At 29.4% G+C, this 16,129-nt stretch overlaps 4 protein-coding genes across 5 annotated transcripts; 3 read left to right on the top strand and 1 right to left on the bottom strand.

Moving 5' to 3' along the window:
• Positions 1-4: 4 nt before the first annotated feature.
• Positions 5-4,282, top strand: Ef1a-f2 (elongation factor 1-alpha F2). Of its 2 annotated transcripts, none has more exons than XM_074256942.1 (5): positions 5-109; positions 1,472-1,669; positions 1,903-2,511; positions 2,743-3,018; positions 3,253-4,282. In XM_074256942.1, the coding sequence occupies exons 2-5, from the start codon at positions 1,526-1,528 to the stop codon at positions 3,607-3,609; spliced, it is 1,386 nt and encodes a 461-aa protein (XP_074113043.1). In that variant the 5' UTR covers positions 5-109; positions 1,472-1,525; the 3' UTR covers positions 3,610-4,282. The 2 variants fall into 2 exon arrangements, with proteins under 2 accessions (XP_074113043.1, XP_074113044.1); XM_074256943.1 differs by lacking the exon at positions 5-109 and adding an exon at positions 139-156.
• Positions 4,283-4,823: 541 nt separating this feature from the next.
• Mrps14 (mitochondrial ribosomal protein S14) lies at positions 4,824-6,403 on the top strand. Its single transcript, XM_074256961.1, has 3 exons — positions 4,824-5,088; positions 5,833-6,060; positions 6,165-6,403. Exons 1-3 carry the CDS (start codon positions 5,020-5,022, stop codon positions 6,348-6,350), a joined length of 483 nt encoding a protein of 160 aa, XP_074113062.1. The 5' UTR covers positions 4,824-5,019; the 3' UTR covers positions 6,351-6,403.
• Positions 6,404-6,807: 404 nt separating this feature from the next.
• On the top strand, positions 6,808-10,988 carry LOC141536428 (gustatory receptor for sugar taste 64e). Its single transcript, XM_074256935.1, has 8 exons — positions 6,808-7,368; positions 7,443-7,674; positions 9,394-9,529; positions 9,744-9,943; positions 10,027-10,339; positions 10,419-10,584; positions 10,671-10,760; positions 10,822-10,988. Exons 1-8 carry the CDS (start codon positions 7,153-7,155, stop codon positions 10,885-10,887), a joined length of 1,419 nt encoding a protein of 472 aa, XP_074113036.1. The 5' UTR covers positions 6,808-7,152; the 3' UTR covers positions 10,888-10,988.
• Positions 10,989-11,061: 73 nt separating this feature from the next.
• LOC141536433 (gustatory receptor for sugar taste 64f) lies at positions 11,062-16,120 on the bottom strand. The gene is made up of 11 exons (XM_074256944.1): positions 14,659-16,120; positions 14,345-14,424; positions 14,157-14,280; positions 13,608-13,726; positions 12,966-13,160; positions 12,490-12,770; positions 11,931-12,085; positions 11,692-11,854; positions 11,535-11,624; positions 11,360-11,452; positions 11,062-11,243 (listed from the first exon to the last, which is right to left on the bottom strand). Exons 1-11 carry the CDS (start codon positions 14,718-14,720, stop codon positions 11,223-11,225), a joined length of 1,383 nt encoding a protein of 460 aa, XP_074113045.1. The 5' UTR covers positions 14,721-16,120; the 3' UTR covers positions 11,062-11,222.
• Positions 16,121-16,129: the final 9 nt, after the last annotated feature.

The raw sequence follows: 16,129 nt of genomic DNA, 5'->3' as shown, positions 1-16,129 counted from the left end.
GAACAATCTCTTTCTGTCGTGGCATCTAGAGGTGAGTGGTTGTGCGTGAATATTGCACTCAAGTATAATCCTAAAATTAATATACCAAGGAATTAGCATCGACTGTTAGGTACTAAAAATAATTAAAATTAAAATATTTAAAAATAGTGCTGTGCTGTAAGTTTTGTTAATTATTTAATATTCGCGGTGTAATTATTAATTTCAAGTTCAACGCATGGTCTTTTTGTATGTTCGTATCTTGCCGGCTGTGCCTTACACGAGGATTTTTTAAAACTTTGTTGAAAAATATATTATTTATATCCGTTTTTATTTTTCAGATAATGTAAATTACTTAAGAAAATAATTACGAGTCTTGGGAATCATAAATTCACATTTTTTTTAATTTATTTTACGGTTCAATTCATTTTTCTTTGTCGCTACGGGAACGCAACGCTTCGAATCACGACCAACCGGATGCAGTATGGCCACCGATTGTCATAAATTACTATTCGCTACTTTCAATCTTCTCAATTTTATAAATGCACATTTTTCGCCGGTTAAATTTTATTAAAATTTCATTTTTTTTTCCAGACATTACTTCAATATTCAATATTATACTTATTCGCTCAATACTTGTAATTAGTGCTTGATAATTAAGTATTTATAGTACATACACCAAAGTCGATAGTAATTTCTAAGTATAAAAATAAATATTTTATAAGTCGTAGAATTTTTACATTACATATTGTAGATATTAAGAATTATCTCTATCATATCACTTCCGACATATTTGTACTAACACATGCATTAATGATTCATTGCCTCATGTTGCAAAATAATTTGCCGACTCAGTGACTAATTTTTAATTGATCCGGATGCAACTGTATAAATATGTCGGCGAGTCGATAGTTTTTTATTTTAAAATTCTCCATATCAGATACTTATTTTTTTAGTAATGATAACTTTTAACATTCAATACTAAATATTTTTAAAATTATCGATTAGAATTAGTTACGCAATGTTCAATTAAAGCAGCTTAACTCGGCATTATTGCAATACTCATAACATAAAGCGTCACGATTATAACAGTTATATATCGTCACCGTGAACTCGGGAATACAAAATGGCTGCCGGGCTGGCTAGTCTCGAAGGTTCAGAGCATCGCCACGTGGATGCTCCAAGAAGACCCTCGTTTTATCCCACTTTTTTTTTTAATTTCATTTCACAAATTTCAGTAAAAGTAATTTTTTACCAAGTATTTTCTGATTAAGTTGCACGTGTAAATTTTATAAAAATAATTTAAATAAATTAGCATGATGATGATGAAAAATTATACTTCATTCGTGGTTTCCACCAGAGAATTTCAATGATGGCTTAAGGCGTCTGAATGTTGATTTATTGATTTTAATTTTTTAGACTATTTTTAACTTTAAGAAATAAAATATATTTCAGATGATTTTAATAATAATTAATTTTTGTTTTTGTTTGATAGATTTTGCCGTAATTAACAGATTTTGACTCGACTGAAAAAAACCAAACCTTCAACATGGGTAAAGAAAAGATTCATATTAACATCGTCGTTATTGGACACGTAGATTCTGGAAAGTCTACCACTACTGGACATTTGATCTACAAATGTGGTGGTATCGACAGACGTACCATTGAGAAGTTCGAGAAGGAAGCCCAGGAGGTAAATTTTCATTTTTTAATTATTTTATTCGGGAACACTCGACAAATTAAATTTGCTTAATGATGAGTAGGCTTTGAAATCATATCGGATTTCGACCGATGAGCTTCGTTTAAGGTGCCGGGGCCTTGCTCAATGTTGGAATTTTAGTCATCTGATACATAATATAAATAATAACTTTTTTTTAAAAAATACAATACAAATTTAATCTCAAATTTTTTATTTTTTCCAAATAGATGGGTAAAGGTTCCTTCAAGTACGCGTGGGTACTCGACAAATTGAAGGCCGAGCGTGAACGTGGTATCACCATCGACATTGCTCTGTGGAAATTCGAAACTGCCAAGTACTACGTAACCATCATCGATGCTCCTGGACACAGAGATTTCATCAAGAACATGATCACTGGTACATCTCAGGCCGATTGTGCCGTCTTGATCGTCGCCGCTGGTACTGGTGAATTCGAAGCTGGTATCTCAAAGAACGGACAGACCCGTGAGCACGCTCTTCTTGCTTTCACCCTTGGTGTCAAGCAATTGATTGTCGGAGTCAACAAGATGGACTCCACCGAGCCACCATACTCCGAGTCCCGTTTCGAGGAAATCAAGAAAGAAGTATCTTCTTATATCAAGAAGATTGGTTACAACCCAGCCGCTGTTGCCTTCGTCCCCATCTCTGGATGGCACGGAGACAACATGTTGGAGACATCCAGCAAAATGGGATGGTTCAAGGGATGGAAGGTTGAACGTAAAGAAGGTAACGGTGAAGGAACCACCCTCATCGAAGCCCTTGACGCTATCTTGCCACCAAGCAGACCCACCGACAAACCTCTCCGTCTTCCCCTTCAGGTAATTATTATTATTATTATTATTATTATTTTTTTTTTTTATTTATTATCAACTATTAAATATTCAATCAATTTTTCATGATGATTTAAAGTTCAATTCATTCGTGGTTTCCACCGGAAATTTATTTAATGACGGCCTAACGCGTCTGATTTTTTAATTAAAAAAAATTTTTTTTTTTTTTTATTTGTAAAATGAATATTTAAATTAATGAAAATTGTTTATTTATTTTAGGATGTCTACAAGATTGGAGGTATTGGAACAGTACCAGTCGGTCGTGTCGAAACTGGTTTGTTGAAACCAGGTATGGTTGTTACTTTCGCTCCCGCTGGACTTACCACTGAAGTTAAGTCCGTAGAAATGCATCACGAAGCCCTCACTGAGGCCGTCCCCGGAGACAACGTTGGTTTCAACGTTAAGAACGTCTCTGTCAAGGAATTGCGTCGTGGTTACGTCGCTGGAGACTCAAAGAACAACCCACCCAAGGGAGCTGCTGACTTCACCGCTCAGGTAAATATCATCGGAATTTATTTTTCGAGAGCAATAAATTATGTTATTAAATTGATGCAATGATGATGAAAAATTTACTTCATTCGTGGTTTCCACCAGAGAATTTCAATGATGGCCTAAGGCGTCCGAGTATCAATTTATTTGTTTAACAATTTTTTATTTTTTTTTATTTTATTTAATAATTGTTTACTTTACTACAATTGAATTTTAATTATTAATTTAATTCCTTTTTAGGTTATTGTATTGAACCATCCTGGACAAATCAGCAATGGTTACACGCCTGTATTGGATTGCCACACAGCTCACATTGCCTGCAAATTCGCAGAGATCAAGGAGAAATGTGACCGTCGTACAGGAAAAACCACCGAAGAAAACCCAAAAGCCATCAAGTCTGGTGACGCTGCTATTGTAAACCTTGTTCCCAGCAAGCCCCTTTGTGTTGAGGCTTTCCAAGAATTCCCACCTCTTGGACGTTTCGCCGTACGTGACATGCGTCAAACCGTTGCCGTCGGTGTCATCAAAGCCGTATCATTCAAGGACGCTACTGGAAAGGTCACCAAGGCTGCAGAAAAAGCCCAGAAGAAGAAATAACCTGTTTTCGCGTAAAATTGAGCCGCCGGGTGTATGCCGGCATATAGTAGCACCAGTAATTTGTCGTCTCTCTTTGAGCCTCTCATGTGACTATCTAAGGAAGATGCATTCATTACAAACAATGACAACTTGCGTAACATCATCGATAATGAAAATAAATTCAAATAGTTTTAAGACTGCAAAGAATAGACAAACTAATAACGATATTAAAAGATCAAGACGGTTTATTATCACTGTTCAGTGTAATAAAATAGCCATGCCATATTTCAACAATATTTTAACTTATCCATCAAAACGTTCAATCCGAAATTCTTTTCATCGTAAAGAATTCCGTAGGAAAGGACGTCGGGAATCAATTATGGCTACTGCTGTTGCTGCATAATTAATTATATCTTATTAAATTTTGTCATATTTGTATTATTGTATACTTTCTTTTTTAGGTTTATAAAAAAAAAAAAAAAAAAAAAAACTAATAATCAACAAAAAAAAATCAATGAATAACGCGTCTCCTTGTCACCATGTAGGCACGAGTGGTAAAAAGATTGAATTCAAACTTACGCGAGCTATTATATAAACACCTGTTTAACAATTAACATCATAATTTAGTTCGGCTTAATTATATTTTCTAATTATACGGAATAATAAATCCTATATCTGCGATACTCGACAAGAACATCTTTTTTTTTTTCTTTGATTTTTTTTACTTTCATCATTCATCCTACTTAATAATAATTTTGTAATATTTAATTAGTTTTATTTGATCTTAAATATTGAAAGTTGCTCAATAAGCATGTATTTGTTGAGTTCGTTATAATATGAATTATAGTTATAATTGATTTGTTTAAATCTTCACTTGCTCTAATTAAGGCGGGGTCAATTTTATAATGTTATTAACAATTAATAAATACTTTCATACACTTTGCTGATATTTATAGCAGTATGCTGTATATATAATAATTATAAACAAATTACAAAGGTGGTTTTGTCGTAACATTTGGAAACCAATAAGTGCGGAACTGGAAATTAAATACTCTTGTTATTTATTTTTTAACTTTAAATATTGAGAATTTAGTTGTAAAAAATTTTGCAATTCTTAGCAGTGATCAGACAGCTGTCTAATAATGCTGATTAGTTCCTGTGTAAATTAAAAATTCTAGGTGGCGCCGCGGTTGCGCTGATCAGCTGGTTTAAATCAACAAAAATGACCAGGGGTTGTTCCCTTTTGACCCCCACTATATCTAATTTTGGCAGGAGAGCAACAAAGCATCTAATCTAAGAACTTGAAAGATAAAATAATTTTGATAACTTCAAATGTGACAGCGCTGAAAATAATAATAACAATTAAAAATTAGTTGCCGGAAAATCTATAATTCTTGCAGCCACTCTTACTGAAATTACGAGTGCTTAGAAATGGCGAATCTAAGGTCGTTGTGGTCTGCAGTATCTAAAATAAATTTTTTAGGAGTACGTAGCACTGTGGTAAGTATTTTTTATTTATTAATAATAATAATGTAATTAATTTTTAAATCACTAAAAATAGGTTTGATTTTATATTTTTATTTACAAGTAAATATAAAAAAATAACCTCAATTATTGTGTGATACTAAAATTTGAAGACATTTGAAATTTTTTTAATTATTTTTTTTTTTTTTTTTTGATAATTAATTCAGCAGATATTTAATAATTTTTGGAATTTTTTTTTAATAAATAAAATATGACAAAAACAACTTTAAATGCAATTTTTTGACACTGAAGTTGACAGATATTAAAAATTTTTTTAGAATTTTAAAGGAATTTAATTGTTATAAAAAAAATATTATTTAAAAGTTTCACATGGGAAAATTAATAAAAATTGCAAGTGAAAATTTTTGGAAGCATTTTTTTATTGTAATAATTGATTTGTTAAAAAAATTTTTAAAATCAACAGCTGACGGCTAACTTCAGTGTTATAATTTTTTTTAAAAAATTTGTTTAATAAATAAAATTAAAAATTATCAAGTGACTCCTAACTTTAATGTAATTTTTTTTAATAATTTTTTTCAACCAAAAAAAAACTGAAAATTTTCAGATGTCAGCTAATTTAATTTTCATAATAATATGATATTAAAACTAGGAGACATTTAACAATTTTTGATTTTTTGAATCAATAAAAATTATAAATAATAAAATATTTTTTTTAAATTGCACTCATAATTTTTTTAATTTTTTAAAATTATTGTTTAGTTACAAGTGAGACATAAAGCAGATATACCAATACCCGATTATGTATTAGCTAAGCCACCGGTACCAACACCCAAAGTTGGAGCAGCCGGAATTTATGACTATGACAAGTGGGTGAATGCCTGGATGAAAAGAGATGTAAAAAGACGTCGTGCTGTAAAACAATATGCTCCAGTTCGCGCTCGTTTAATAGCAATCAAAAGATGTACTTTCTTACCCAAGGAAATTACAGTATGTTGATTTTAATAATTATAAACTTCTTTCCTCTTTTCTATGGCTTTTAATTTGATGACATCTGTTTATTTTTCTAACATATGATTTTTTTTATTTAACAGGAAATTGCTGACAGACAAATGATAGAAGATATACCAAGAGTATCATCTAGAAGTCAGTTGACTGGGAGATGCGCGGTAACGTCTCGTAGTCGTGGTAATCTTTCTCGGTGGAGACTCTCAAGATTTATCTTCAGGCACATGGCTGATTATAATAAAATCGCCGGTCTCCAGCGAGCTATGTGGTAGAGTGATTAATATTTTATATGGTAAAATACAATAAATTAAATCAAGTATGTCAACTTGGTGTTTTTATTATTAATCTTTTCATTCGACGATGAATTTGTAAATTAGATAAACATCTGTCAACACGTAGGGTAACATGTCCATAAAAATGATCATCTTTATTCTCAGATCGTGATTTTTTTTCTATCTGATTTAACACGCAGTAAAGCGCAAGTGCATGCTCAATCGCGGGATTATGAACTTTTTACGAGTTAGTCTACTTTTAAGCTCAACGCTGGTAACTTCTTTTTTATCTTTTATGATTTCTATTTAGCATATAGTTTGATATTTTTTTAAGTACTTAATTTAGTAATATTATAATATAATTATTTATTTAATAATTAAAATTTATCAGTGATCATTGTCAAATGTCAAGATTATTTTTAAAAATTAGGTAAGTTTTTAAATTTTTATATTTTCAATTAATCTAATAATTATACACATTTTACTAAAAATTAATTTCTATTGATTTTGAATTAAATGTTAAAAAAAAAAAATTATTTATTTAAAATTTATTTTCCACCAAAGATAGAACAGATATAGTTGACAAATTTATGTGTTTAATCATCGCCAATACGTCGGAGCTCACAACTGGGTGTAACAATTAATTTATCAACATGATACTATCTATCCTTTAACTAAACTTTTTTTATTTTTATAATTAATTCATTCAAGATAAACATGTTTTTTTTTCTAACACTTGCAGTTTATTTATAAATACACATATGAGCGATTTAATATCTAAAATTAATGGACACAAATTGTGATGTTGAGTCCAAAAGGGTCTTACAGCAATACTAGACGCAGTGTTGATTACAAGAGCGCGTGTCGCAAGGCATGGCCATTTCTAGTCACTGAAGATAATAATATGAGTAATTCAAGAGATGACAGAGCTTTGCATCATTACACCGTTAATCGATCGATACCAGTAAAGAATTTTCTAGCGCCAGAAGTTAGTAGTAAACGTAACTCACCAGACGAGGTATTGAAATAAATTTAAATTATCAAGAGTGTGCATTGTTCTTTAAATTATATCCAACGTTTATTTATTTACAGAATAATGAAAGCTTTCACCAAGCGATTGGATCTATTTTGGCTGTGGCACAACTTTTTGGAGTTTTACCGCTCTATGGTATACGTGCTCCATCATCTCAGAAGCTATCATTTAAATTAAATTCACTTAAGACTTTTTATAGTATTACTTTAATGATAGCACTTATTTTTATGGCTGTAATTTCTATTATTCACATGGTTAGAACTTTGAACTCATATGCATTTCAAATTCATGGTAAGTTAAAAATAATTTATTAAAATTAATTATTTATTTATTTATTTATTTTATTACATTTTTAAAAATTATTTATTGATTAATAAATAAATAAAATTAATTATGTAAGAATGAAAAAATTTTTATATTGTCGCAAACTCTCCACTAAGGAGAATTTCCGTAATTCTTCTATATGTAGTTGATTAGTTAGGAATTGGTTCAGGATCTATCTGTTTAAAATAAAAGACTCGGTGTTGGGGTGAATAATTGTGATTAATTTATTCCCCAAGAGGAGAAAACTCTAGCAATTGCTAGAGAAAAACTCCTCGAAGATGTTACAGTTGAGAGATATGTGAATGAATATGTGTGTTGATATGAATGTATATATGTTTGCACTGCTGTGCAATGAGGGTGAGAATAGATCTCAGCCACCGTTAGGTTATTGTGGTTAACCGTCAACCGTTAATATCTCAGTAGAGATGTAAAATGTAATTATGATCAGAAAGGATCGTGTGTTTGTAATCGGAAGAGAATTGACTGTGTGTTTAGAATGGTTTGAAAGAACCAGTAGGTTCAAGTATTGAATTTGATCGCTGGGATCGAGTTGTGTTATAAGTTTGATCGCTGGGATCGAATCCTTGATCGCTGGGATCGAATCCTTGATCAGTGGGATCAAGTTATGTTATGATCCGAGAGGATCGAATTAATTTTGATTTAAATGATTTGAATATTTTGTTTAAATTAGTAGTTGAATATAGTTTTCTAATTTACGCGAGAATTTACTATTTAATTTAAATTACTTTCTGAATAACTCAACAAATTATTAAATATATGAATTTATTAATGTACTTGTTTCTTGTAAATTTGATTTGAATTTAACAATTAACACGATTAAATTTAATTAAATAAAGCACATCAATGAAGTTAAGTTAATAATTACGATTGACTAAATTCAATTAACACTTGCAAAATATAACTAATTAACAATGATTTTAATTATAATTGAATATTATGAAACTGAATTGAAGATTCTTGACAAACTTTTAACAATGATAATTTATTGCGTCTAATTTATCACGCGATTGAAGACAATGGCCGCGATGCTAAACGCTAAGTACGACGTACTTTTATTAGCGTCTTAAATATTTGACCACGAATTTATGTTAAGTTTAAAATTGATGCACAAATGTCGAATCAATGAATTTAATTAAGTATGAGAACTGATAATTAACTGATAATTAATTACGTTAGCAAATAATAAAACACAATGGAATAATTTCTTTGTCAGAGAGAACGCAGGTATATTGCACTAGTCACTAGTCCTAGTACAACTGCCGCTCATGGCGTCCCCACCGGCCTCGTGCCCCGGGCTTGCCGGTCTTCTTCCCGCTAAGTCATGGGGCGCATGTGCAGCCGCCATTTGACATCGCGTTCATAAGAACGATAATAAAAATTGCCATGAGAATAACCCATGTTAAATATAAAGTATAGATATTTAAAGTTTGAGTATACTCATAAGAGCACTCTAGTCAATCTCTTTTGTACCGACATCAAACAATTTTTTTTTATTTAATCTTTTATTATGTATAGAATTTTCAATAAAAAATTATTATTATTATTATTATTATTATTATTATTATTATTATTATACGAGATTTTTTCTAAATAAAAAATCATGATAATAATAATGAAAAAAATTTTGAATTTAAAAAAAAAAATTTTTTTTAAATAATATTCCAGGAGGAATAGCAGCAGCAACAGCAGGTGCGGTTTTTTATGGCAATAGTCTCTTTGGCCTTGGTTTATTCATGTGGTTATCTCCACGATGGATTAGCATTCAACAACAATGGAAATCTATGGAGTTACAACTAGATAGGTTTTATCTCAATTTATTTTAATATAATCAGATTAACTAGTCGAGTAGAATATATAATAATTGTTTTCGAAACTGACTTTGTTATAAAAAAAAGCTCGCATACTTATATTTTATCCTGATTCTACAAATAATTGATGAAAGTTTCAAGTAACATGTCATAACATAAATAGGCCTCAGTAATTTAGATATAATAATAGTTCGTGATAAATTATAGGTGTAAACAATCGCGACCGCGGCTTTGCTGGAAATTCCGCGTGATAACTATTACAATCATGACTCTAGCTCTTATTGAGCATGTACTGAGTATCCTGGTGAATTTACCCGATAATAGAGAACCGGAGAGCTCAAATAATACTTGGAAAGATTCACTGAGAATTTACAGTCAAAAATCTCATGCATTTATTCTCAGCAGCTGTGAGTAATAAAAAAAAAAAAAAAAAAAAAAAAAAAAAAAGATAAATAAGTTCATGATAAATAATTAATTTTTTTTTTTTTAGTAAATTATAATGTTGCATTAGGAATATTTTTGTTCACAATCAGCAAAATCGCGACGTTCACGTGGAATTTCACAGATGTTTTTGTTATGCTGGTGTCAACAGGCCTCGCTGAAAGATACAAGAGTTTGAATAAATATTTGTTGAAGACTTCGTCGATTAAAAATTCAACTATCGATTGGGGAGAATTTAGAGAGAATTATGCTACTTTGAGTAGTCTGGTTAAACGAACTGATAGTGGCATGTCACCTGTTATTTTGTTATCATTCGTTAATAATTTATATTTTATATGCCTTCAATTGCTTAACGGTCTATCGTAAGGCCCAGAAATTTTTTTTTCCCAGATTGACTTAAAAAAAAAAAATTATAAATAAATAAAAATATTTCTTCAACAGGACTGAAGATATGAGCATGTTAAATACAGTGTATTTTTTCTTCTCTTTTGCATTTTTACTATCCAGAACAATCGCTGTAACTTTATTTACAGCCAGGATTAATGATCAAAGTAAAGTTGCTCTACCAATACTTTACAATTCTACTGCAGCGAATTATACAGTTGAGGTATGACCTATTTTTAATATGTACTTTCCTAATGTCAATTATTAGATTTGTTAACAGATATTTTGTTATGGATTTTTTTTATCTAGATGCAACGGCTTCAGTTTCAATTAACAACTGATGAAGTAGCATTAACTGGATTGAAATTTTTTTATATTACAAGGAATTTTATGCTTGCAGTAAGTTGATTAATTAAATTAATTTATTTAATTATAAACAATTAAACTTCTTGTGATTTAGGTCGCTGGAGCAATCGTTACTTATGAAGTTGTATTGCTGCAATTTAATGTGGCAATGAAAAAATAAAAATAATAAAGTAACATGTGTATTAATATAATTAAAATAGTAATGAACAACGTGATTAAAAAAATTAATCAAATAAAAAACCTTTTATTTAATTAATATAACATCGCATGTTTTAATTATTTATTAATTATATAAATTTTACATTTTTATGTTAACTTTGAGAATATTATTGTATGATAATAAATTAATTATTTTTTTAAATTAATATCTCACTGAAAATTTAAAATATTGTTGATTTTTCATGATGTGTTGAAAAAAATGATTTAGATTTTATTAAAAAATAAAACTTCTTTTTAATGATGCACAAGAAACCCAAATTACCTTTGAATAGCTGATTAATTATTTTCCTTTAACAACTGAAAAAATATTATTTAAAGAAAGTAATGATAGTAGTATTAGATTTTATTACTATAAGTGCATTGATTGATTAAATTTGCCATAAAAATATAGGAGCATTGCGGTACTACTTCACCTCGCATACATTCGTCATATTTAAGGGGCTCGTTTGTTGAAAACTGTTAAACTGTACCAGTACCAGCTCATACGTGACAATGGTGCCGGCAACCTAAAATTGTAATAATTTATCATGAAATCCATTAATAATTTCAGATAAATTATTTTTAAAAAAATAAAGAAGAAATACTTACTGTAAGTACGAAGCTTCTAGTGATGGAAAAAAATTTCATACCTGTGAGACCAATATTATCTGTAGTTACTTGGGTTAAAAATCTTACTACCTAAAACAAAAAAAAAATTTTTTTTAAATATTAATATTTTTTTTTTATAAGTTATCATTGATTATACTTCTGTAGAATAACTCGATGCATGAACGCCGTATAAAATAGGAGCCGGTAATAGAGATTCATCATGAACGGAGGCTGCCGTAAGAGACACTGCGGTTGTTCTGCTAAGAAGAAATCCAAAGGAGTAACATAAATAAATAGTTCTCATCAAACTTGTCATGCGGCTGAAATATTGAAATAATTTTTTTATAATTGATTAATTTAAATTTAAAGAAGATTTATTATTCATTTGGTATTTACTCAAATGAAAACATCAATTGAATACAAATGAAGTAAAGATCAGTGCCGAAGGAAAGAAGCACAACATCCGCGACATAAGAATCTACTTGTCGGGTAAGATTAGCGAGATCATTGTAATCAGATCGAGCTTCTGCCCACCACCACTCAGGCATTGTCTAATAAAAATAAAAATTAATCCAGCAGATATTTGATCATTGAAAAAAATTTTTTTTTAATTAATTATAGCAGAAAAAAATTAAACAAAAAAATGACAAATAGAAATTTAAAAAATAAAAAATGCAATTTTTTGTTAAATAAAATAAAAAAATGATCAAGTAACTGCTAAATTTATGAAAATTAATTTTAGTAGATATTTGATAATTAAAAACATTTTTTTAATAAATAAATTATAGCAAAAAAAATTAAAAATTCAATTTTTTAAAAATCATTTTTCAAAACAAATTTACTTGTTAAATAAAATTAGAAAATTGTCAAGTGAATGCTAATTTAAGAGTCCTATAATTAAAATAAAATTTTTTGTATTTCTTCACTGTTTGTGATTATGTGATTAAAACTTTACCTTATTTTTAACATTATAGAGACGTTCATTCAGCTGATGAAAATGATGAGTTAATGCCGTGCATATTAAAATAAGAAACAGGTCCATGAAATTCCATGAAAAAGTTGTTAGAACCTGGGTGAACTGGACGACAATTCCTTTCCACAGTGCGTAAGATGTTTTAGTAAACACTTGGGGAAATTGATTTTTGAAGTAAACAGCCGTGATGTCAGAGTTGTCGTGAAGATCTGCACATTCGCGGGCGCTGATATATCCTGATGCTAGTGAAAAAGCATGTTCACCTGTCAATTTATTATGATACTAATATTAGCAGACACAACCAGTTTTTTTTTTAAATAAACTAGGTCTCGAAAATTATTTTAAAAAAAATTGTATTTATATATTTTTTAGAGTTTTTAAATAAATTTTTCTTGTTATAATTTATTTGTAAAAAAAATTCTAAAAATTATTTAAGAGAAGAAAAAGTAACTACTTACAAAATGCAAGCGTGATTATTATTACTGTAACTATTTTAAATCTTTTTATCAAAGAATATTTGGGTGGTTGACGATACCGGACTTTTATTTTATGTTCTACTTTTTCCCACGAGGCGGCAAATTCTGGCCACTTTCTTGCCAATTTCAAGAATATTATATTTGTTAAACAAGATGATACCGAAAATACCAGAGTTGCTGTAAAAGAAAAACAATGTAAGTTATTATGACACTAAAGTTGTAGAAATTTTTTATGACGTTAAAGTTAGCAGTCACTTGATAATTTTTTAATTTTTTTTTAACAAAACAAATTTTTTCCGAAGTATAATTTTTAAAAAATTGCATTTTTAATTTTTTAAAATTTATACATGTTTAAACTAAATAAATATCTGCTAAATAAATTTTTTTTAGAATTTTATAACAATAAAATTGATATGAAAAAAATTTTTTTATAAATTCCACATTTGAAAATTAAAAAAAAATTATTAATGGAAATTTTTAATAGTTTTTTTTTTATTGTAATTGACTTTTTATAAAAATTAAAAAAAAATTAATAGTTGTCAGCTAGCTTTAGTATCATAAATTATTTATTATAAAATTAGAAAAATAAATTCTATACTTTTGTTATCAATTATTAAAACTTACTCATTTTGGTAGTGTGAAATTTTGTTGAGATAATGCGAATAAAACTGCATACTGTCATACTCATCGACATAATAAGTGCCAATAGACAATACAAAATTTTTAAACTTCTCCAAGTGAATCTAAAAATAATAAATTCAAATAAATTAAAATTACATGAAAAATAACATTACATTGTCACTTGACAATTTTTTAATTTTTTCTAACAAAAAAATTATTTTAAAAAAATTGCATTTTTAATTTATTAAAATTTCTACAAGTCTATTTTTTTAATAATTTTTTTTAACATAATTTGTTTGTTAAAAAAAATTAAAATAATTGTGATGTGACAGCAAAATTTAATGTCATAAATAAAAGATTTTATATAAAACAGAAATTAACAGACATCTGTCGATTTTTTGAATTTTTATAAAAATTCTATTAAAAAAATTCGATATCCAAAAATTTAAAAATATTTTTTTTTTGTAATTTATTTTTAATAAAATAAAAAAAAAATGTCATATGTCTGTTGATTTCAGTATCATAATTTTAATTATTCATTAGATGACTTACTGAAGACCAGAAGTATCAGGTGCTCGAATTCCGTTGACTGGAAAAAGCCCAAAGCACTGGGCAAGAGTAATAACAGGCCTTAGAGCAACATGAAGACAATCTGAATTTCTCATTTTATCCGATTCTGCTAAACACTTATAATAAATAAATTAAATTATAAATTATTAATAAAATGTATCAAAACTCACTGACTTTTTTTTGGTAAATTCCAGGTATCGAATGCGGGTTCAGATGGCTGGCCTCTGGAATAAAAGACCGAGTAAAACTGCTAAAAAATATTGTGTTATTTACATCTCTAATAACTGTCTAGTAACTATTTACTCAATCGAGTAATTCGTTATTCTCGAGCACCAGCAACCAGAAGCAGAGTGACAATAGTAAACGAGAATTTAACGATTGTCAGTTCAGATGATTGACAAAAGTATATAAAGAAAAATAGTGATAAGTTTTTATTTAAATTTAAATTACATACACCGAAAACAATTAATAAAAAATTACTCACTTTTGTTTTATTTCAGCGACAACCAGAGCCAGCTGTCCAGATTTATCAGCCGGATGTATCATGGAAAAATTTTTAGAGCAGCAGAAATCAATCAGAGGAAAAGCCGAAGTGAAACTTGAAACAAGCTGTACGCGAGTTTTATTGTCGCGGAGGATTCTGCCGGACGATTAATCCTTCCGACAACCCTCCGCTTAGCCAGTGTGTAAACTCGCATGTCAGTAAAAATAAATATGTACAGTATTTGTCCTGCACTGCACTCGACGTGATATATCAACTGTTATAATTTTCTCTTACACGTGAGGTGTACTTAACTGAATTGTTAAACGGAATAGATGGTCATGTCTGATGCTTAACTCAAACTATTTGCTATTATTTAAGCGAATGATGGTTGATAACATACAATATTATTCTTATCACAGTAATTGGTATATATTTTTTTTTCTCATTATTTCAAGACAGCATTCACAATGTTAAGTGCATCCTTATATACATTAGACATGAATAACCGTGTCGAACACAAACAAGTTAATTTCATTATATAAAACGTGCATTGAATGACATGCTGGCGAGAGAATCTAATAACTTTGATAACAGCATTCCCTTGAACGCAAAGTTCCCACAGGAACGATGGATATAACAGACAATTGCACTGTCATCAGAGTTTACATTTTTTTTTTTTATAGGTGTTACGTCCTCGTAACCGCGCGGTTTGAGAAGAACCGGCCCTAAATAATATAAAGGGGTCTGGAGAATTAGGATGAGACGACCTCCAGTGTCGTCAGTAGGTGGACTCGAGTTTCCTCCGAAATAAACTGATTTAATTTGAAATTAATAGTCTCCGATTTATTTAATTAGTAATGCGATACAATTTAATTATCAGGAGGGAAACCGTCGTACAGTGTAATGTTTATCTAGACTTTGGAGTTCACGCTTCCTGCGTCATCAGGGTGAGCTGGCTCATCGGCTGATGCCACACCAGAGTCCAGTCCACGTAATTGTTTGTTGTTGACTTAGGACATTCTTTTCGTGAAACTTTCTGATGTTGCCGCGTACTGTACTCTAGTTTCCCTTTATATTTTATTATACATTTGTGTTATCGTTAAGCGTTCCTTGTTGGAATGTTAATGGTAACTTAAAAACAACTTTATTTGTTCTACTGCGTGTTGAATCATTGTTAGATAATTCTTAAGTGTTCTAGTATCTACTAGTTATTCTTTACTTATTGTTATGGTCCCTACTTATAGTTCTATAATTATAATCTATTATCTATATCTAATTATATGTTTTAGTCTAGTTGGTAATATTTGAGATGAGCGATAGTGACATCTGCGAATGAAGGTGAGGACGTAACATAGGACATGATCATAAGAAACGCTTACAGAATATATGTTACACTCTATTATTTAAATATACTTCTATATACATTTTTATTGATTAATTAAAAATCTTTTATATGAAAAAATGTTCTTTA

The sequence above is a fragment of the Cotesia typhae genome, unplaced genomic scaffold (assembly GCF_013202065.1).
Source record: "Cotesia typhae breed Kobodo isofemale line unplaced genomic scaffold, CoteBio_Ctyphae scaffold_152, whole genome shotgun sequence".
NCBI classification, from domain to species: Eukaryota; Metazoa; Arthropoda; class Insecta; order Hymenoptera; family Braconidae; genus Cotesia; species Cotesia typhae.
Note: the sequence above shows the minus strand (reverse complement) of the source record. Positions and strands in the feature narration are given on the sequence as shown.

What these genes read in the sequence shown, in the direction of transcription:
- Ef1a-f2 (XM_074256942.1), top strand. Translation starts at nt 1,526, where the DNA reads ATGGGTAAAGAAAAGATTCATATTAACATCGTCGTTATTGGACACGTA. An exon ending in TCGAGAAGGAAGCCCAGGAG is followed by an intron (nt 1,670 to 1,902) that starts GTAAATTTTCAT and finishes TTTTCCAAATAG; the next exon opens with ATGGGTAAAGGTTCCTTCAA. An exon ending in CTGCTGACTTCACCGCTCAG is followed by an intron (nt 3,019 to 3,252) that starts GTAAATATCATC and finishes ATTCCTTTTTAG; the next exon opens with GTTATTGTATTGAACCATCC.
- Mrps14 (XM_074256961.1), top strand. Translation starts at nt 5,020, where the DNA reads ATGGCGAATCTAAGGTCGTTGTGGTCTGCAGTATCTAAAATAAATTTT. An exon ending in TAGGAGTACGTAGCACTGTG is followed by an intron (nt 5,089 to 5,832) that starts GTAAGTATTTTT and finishes ATTATTGTTTAG; the next exon opens with TTACAAGTGAGACATAAAGC. An exon ending in TCTTACCCAAGGAAATTACA is followed by an intron (nt 6,061 to 6,164) that starts GTATGTTGATTT and finishes TTTATTTAACAG; the next exon opens with GAAATTGCTGACAGACAAAT.
- LOC141536428 (XM_074256935.1), top strand. Translation starts at nt 7,153, where the DNA reads ATGTTGAGTCCAAAAGGGTCTTACAGCAATACTAGACGCAGTGTTGAT. An exon ending in ATATGCATTTCAAATTCATG is followed by an intron (nt 7,675 to 9,393) that starts GTAAGTTAAAAA and finishes ATAATATTCCAG; the next exon opens with GAGGAATAGCAGCAGCAACA. An exon ending in CAATTGCTTAACGGTCTATC is followed by an intron (nt 10,340 to 10,418) that starts GTAAGGCCCAGA and finishes TTTCTTCAACAG; the next exon opens with GACTGAAGATATGAGCATGT.
- LOC141536433 (XM_074256944.1), bottom strand. Translation starts at nt 14,720, where the DNA reads ATGATACATCCGGCTGATAAATCTGGACAGCTGGCTCTGGTTGTCGCT. An exon ending in AATTTACCAAAAAAAAGTCA is followed by an intron (nt 14,281 to 14,344) that starts GTGAGTTTTGAT and finishes AGTGTTTAGCAG; the next exon opens with AATCGGATAAAATGAGAAAT. An exon ending in ATATGACGAATGTATGCGAG is followed by an intron (nt 11,244 to 11,359) that starts GTGAAGTAGTAC and finishes ATATTTTTTCAG; the next exon opens with TTGTTAAAGGAAAATAATTA.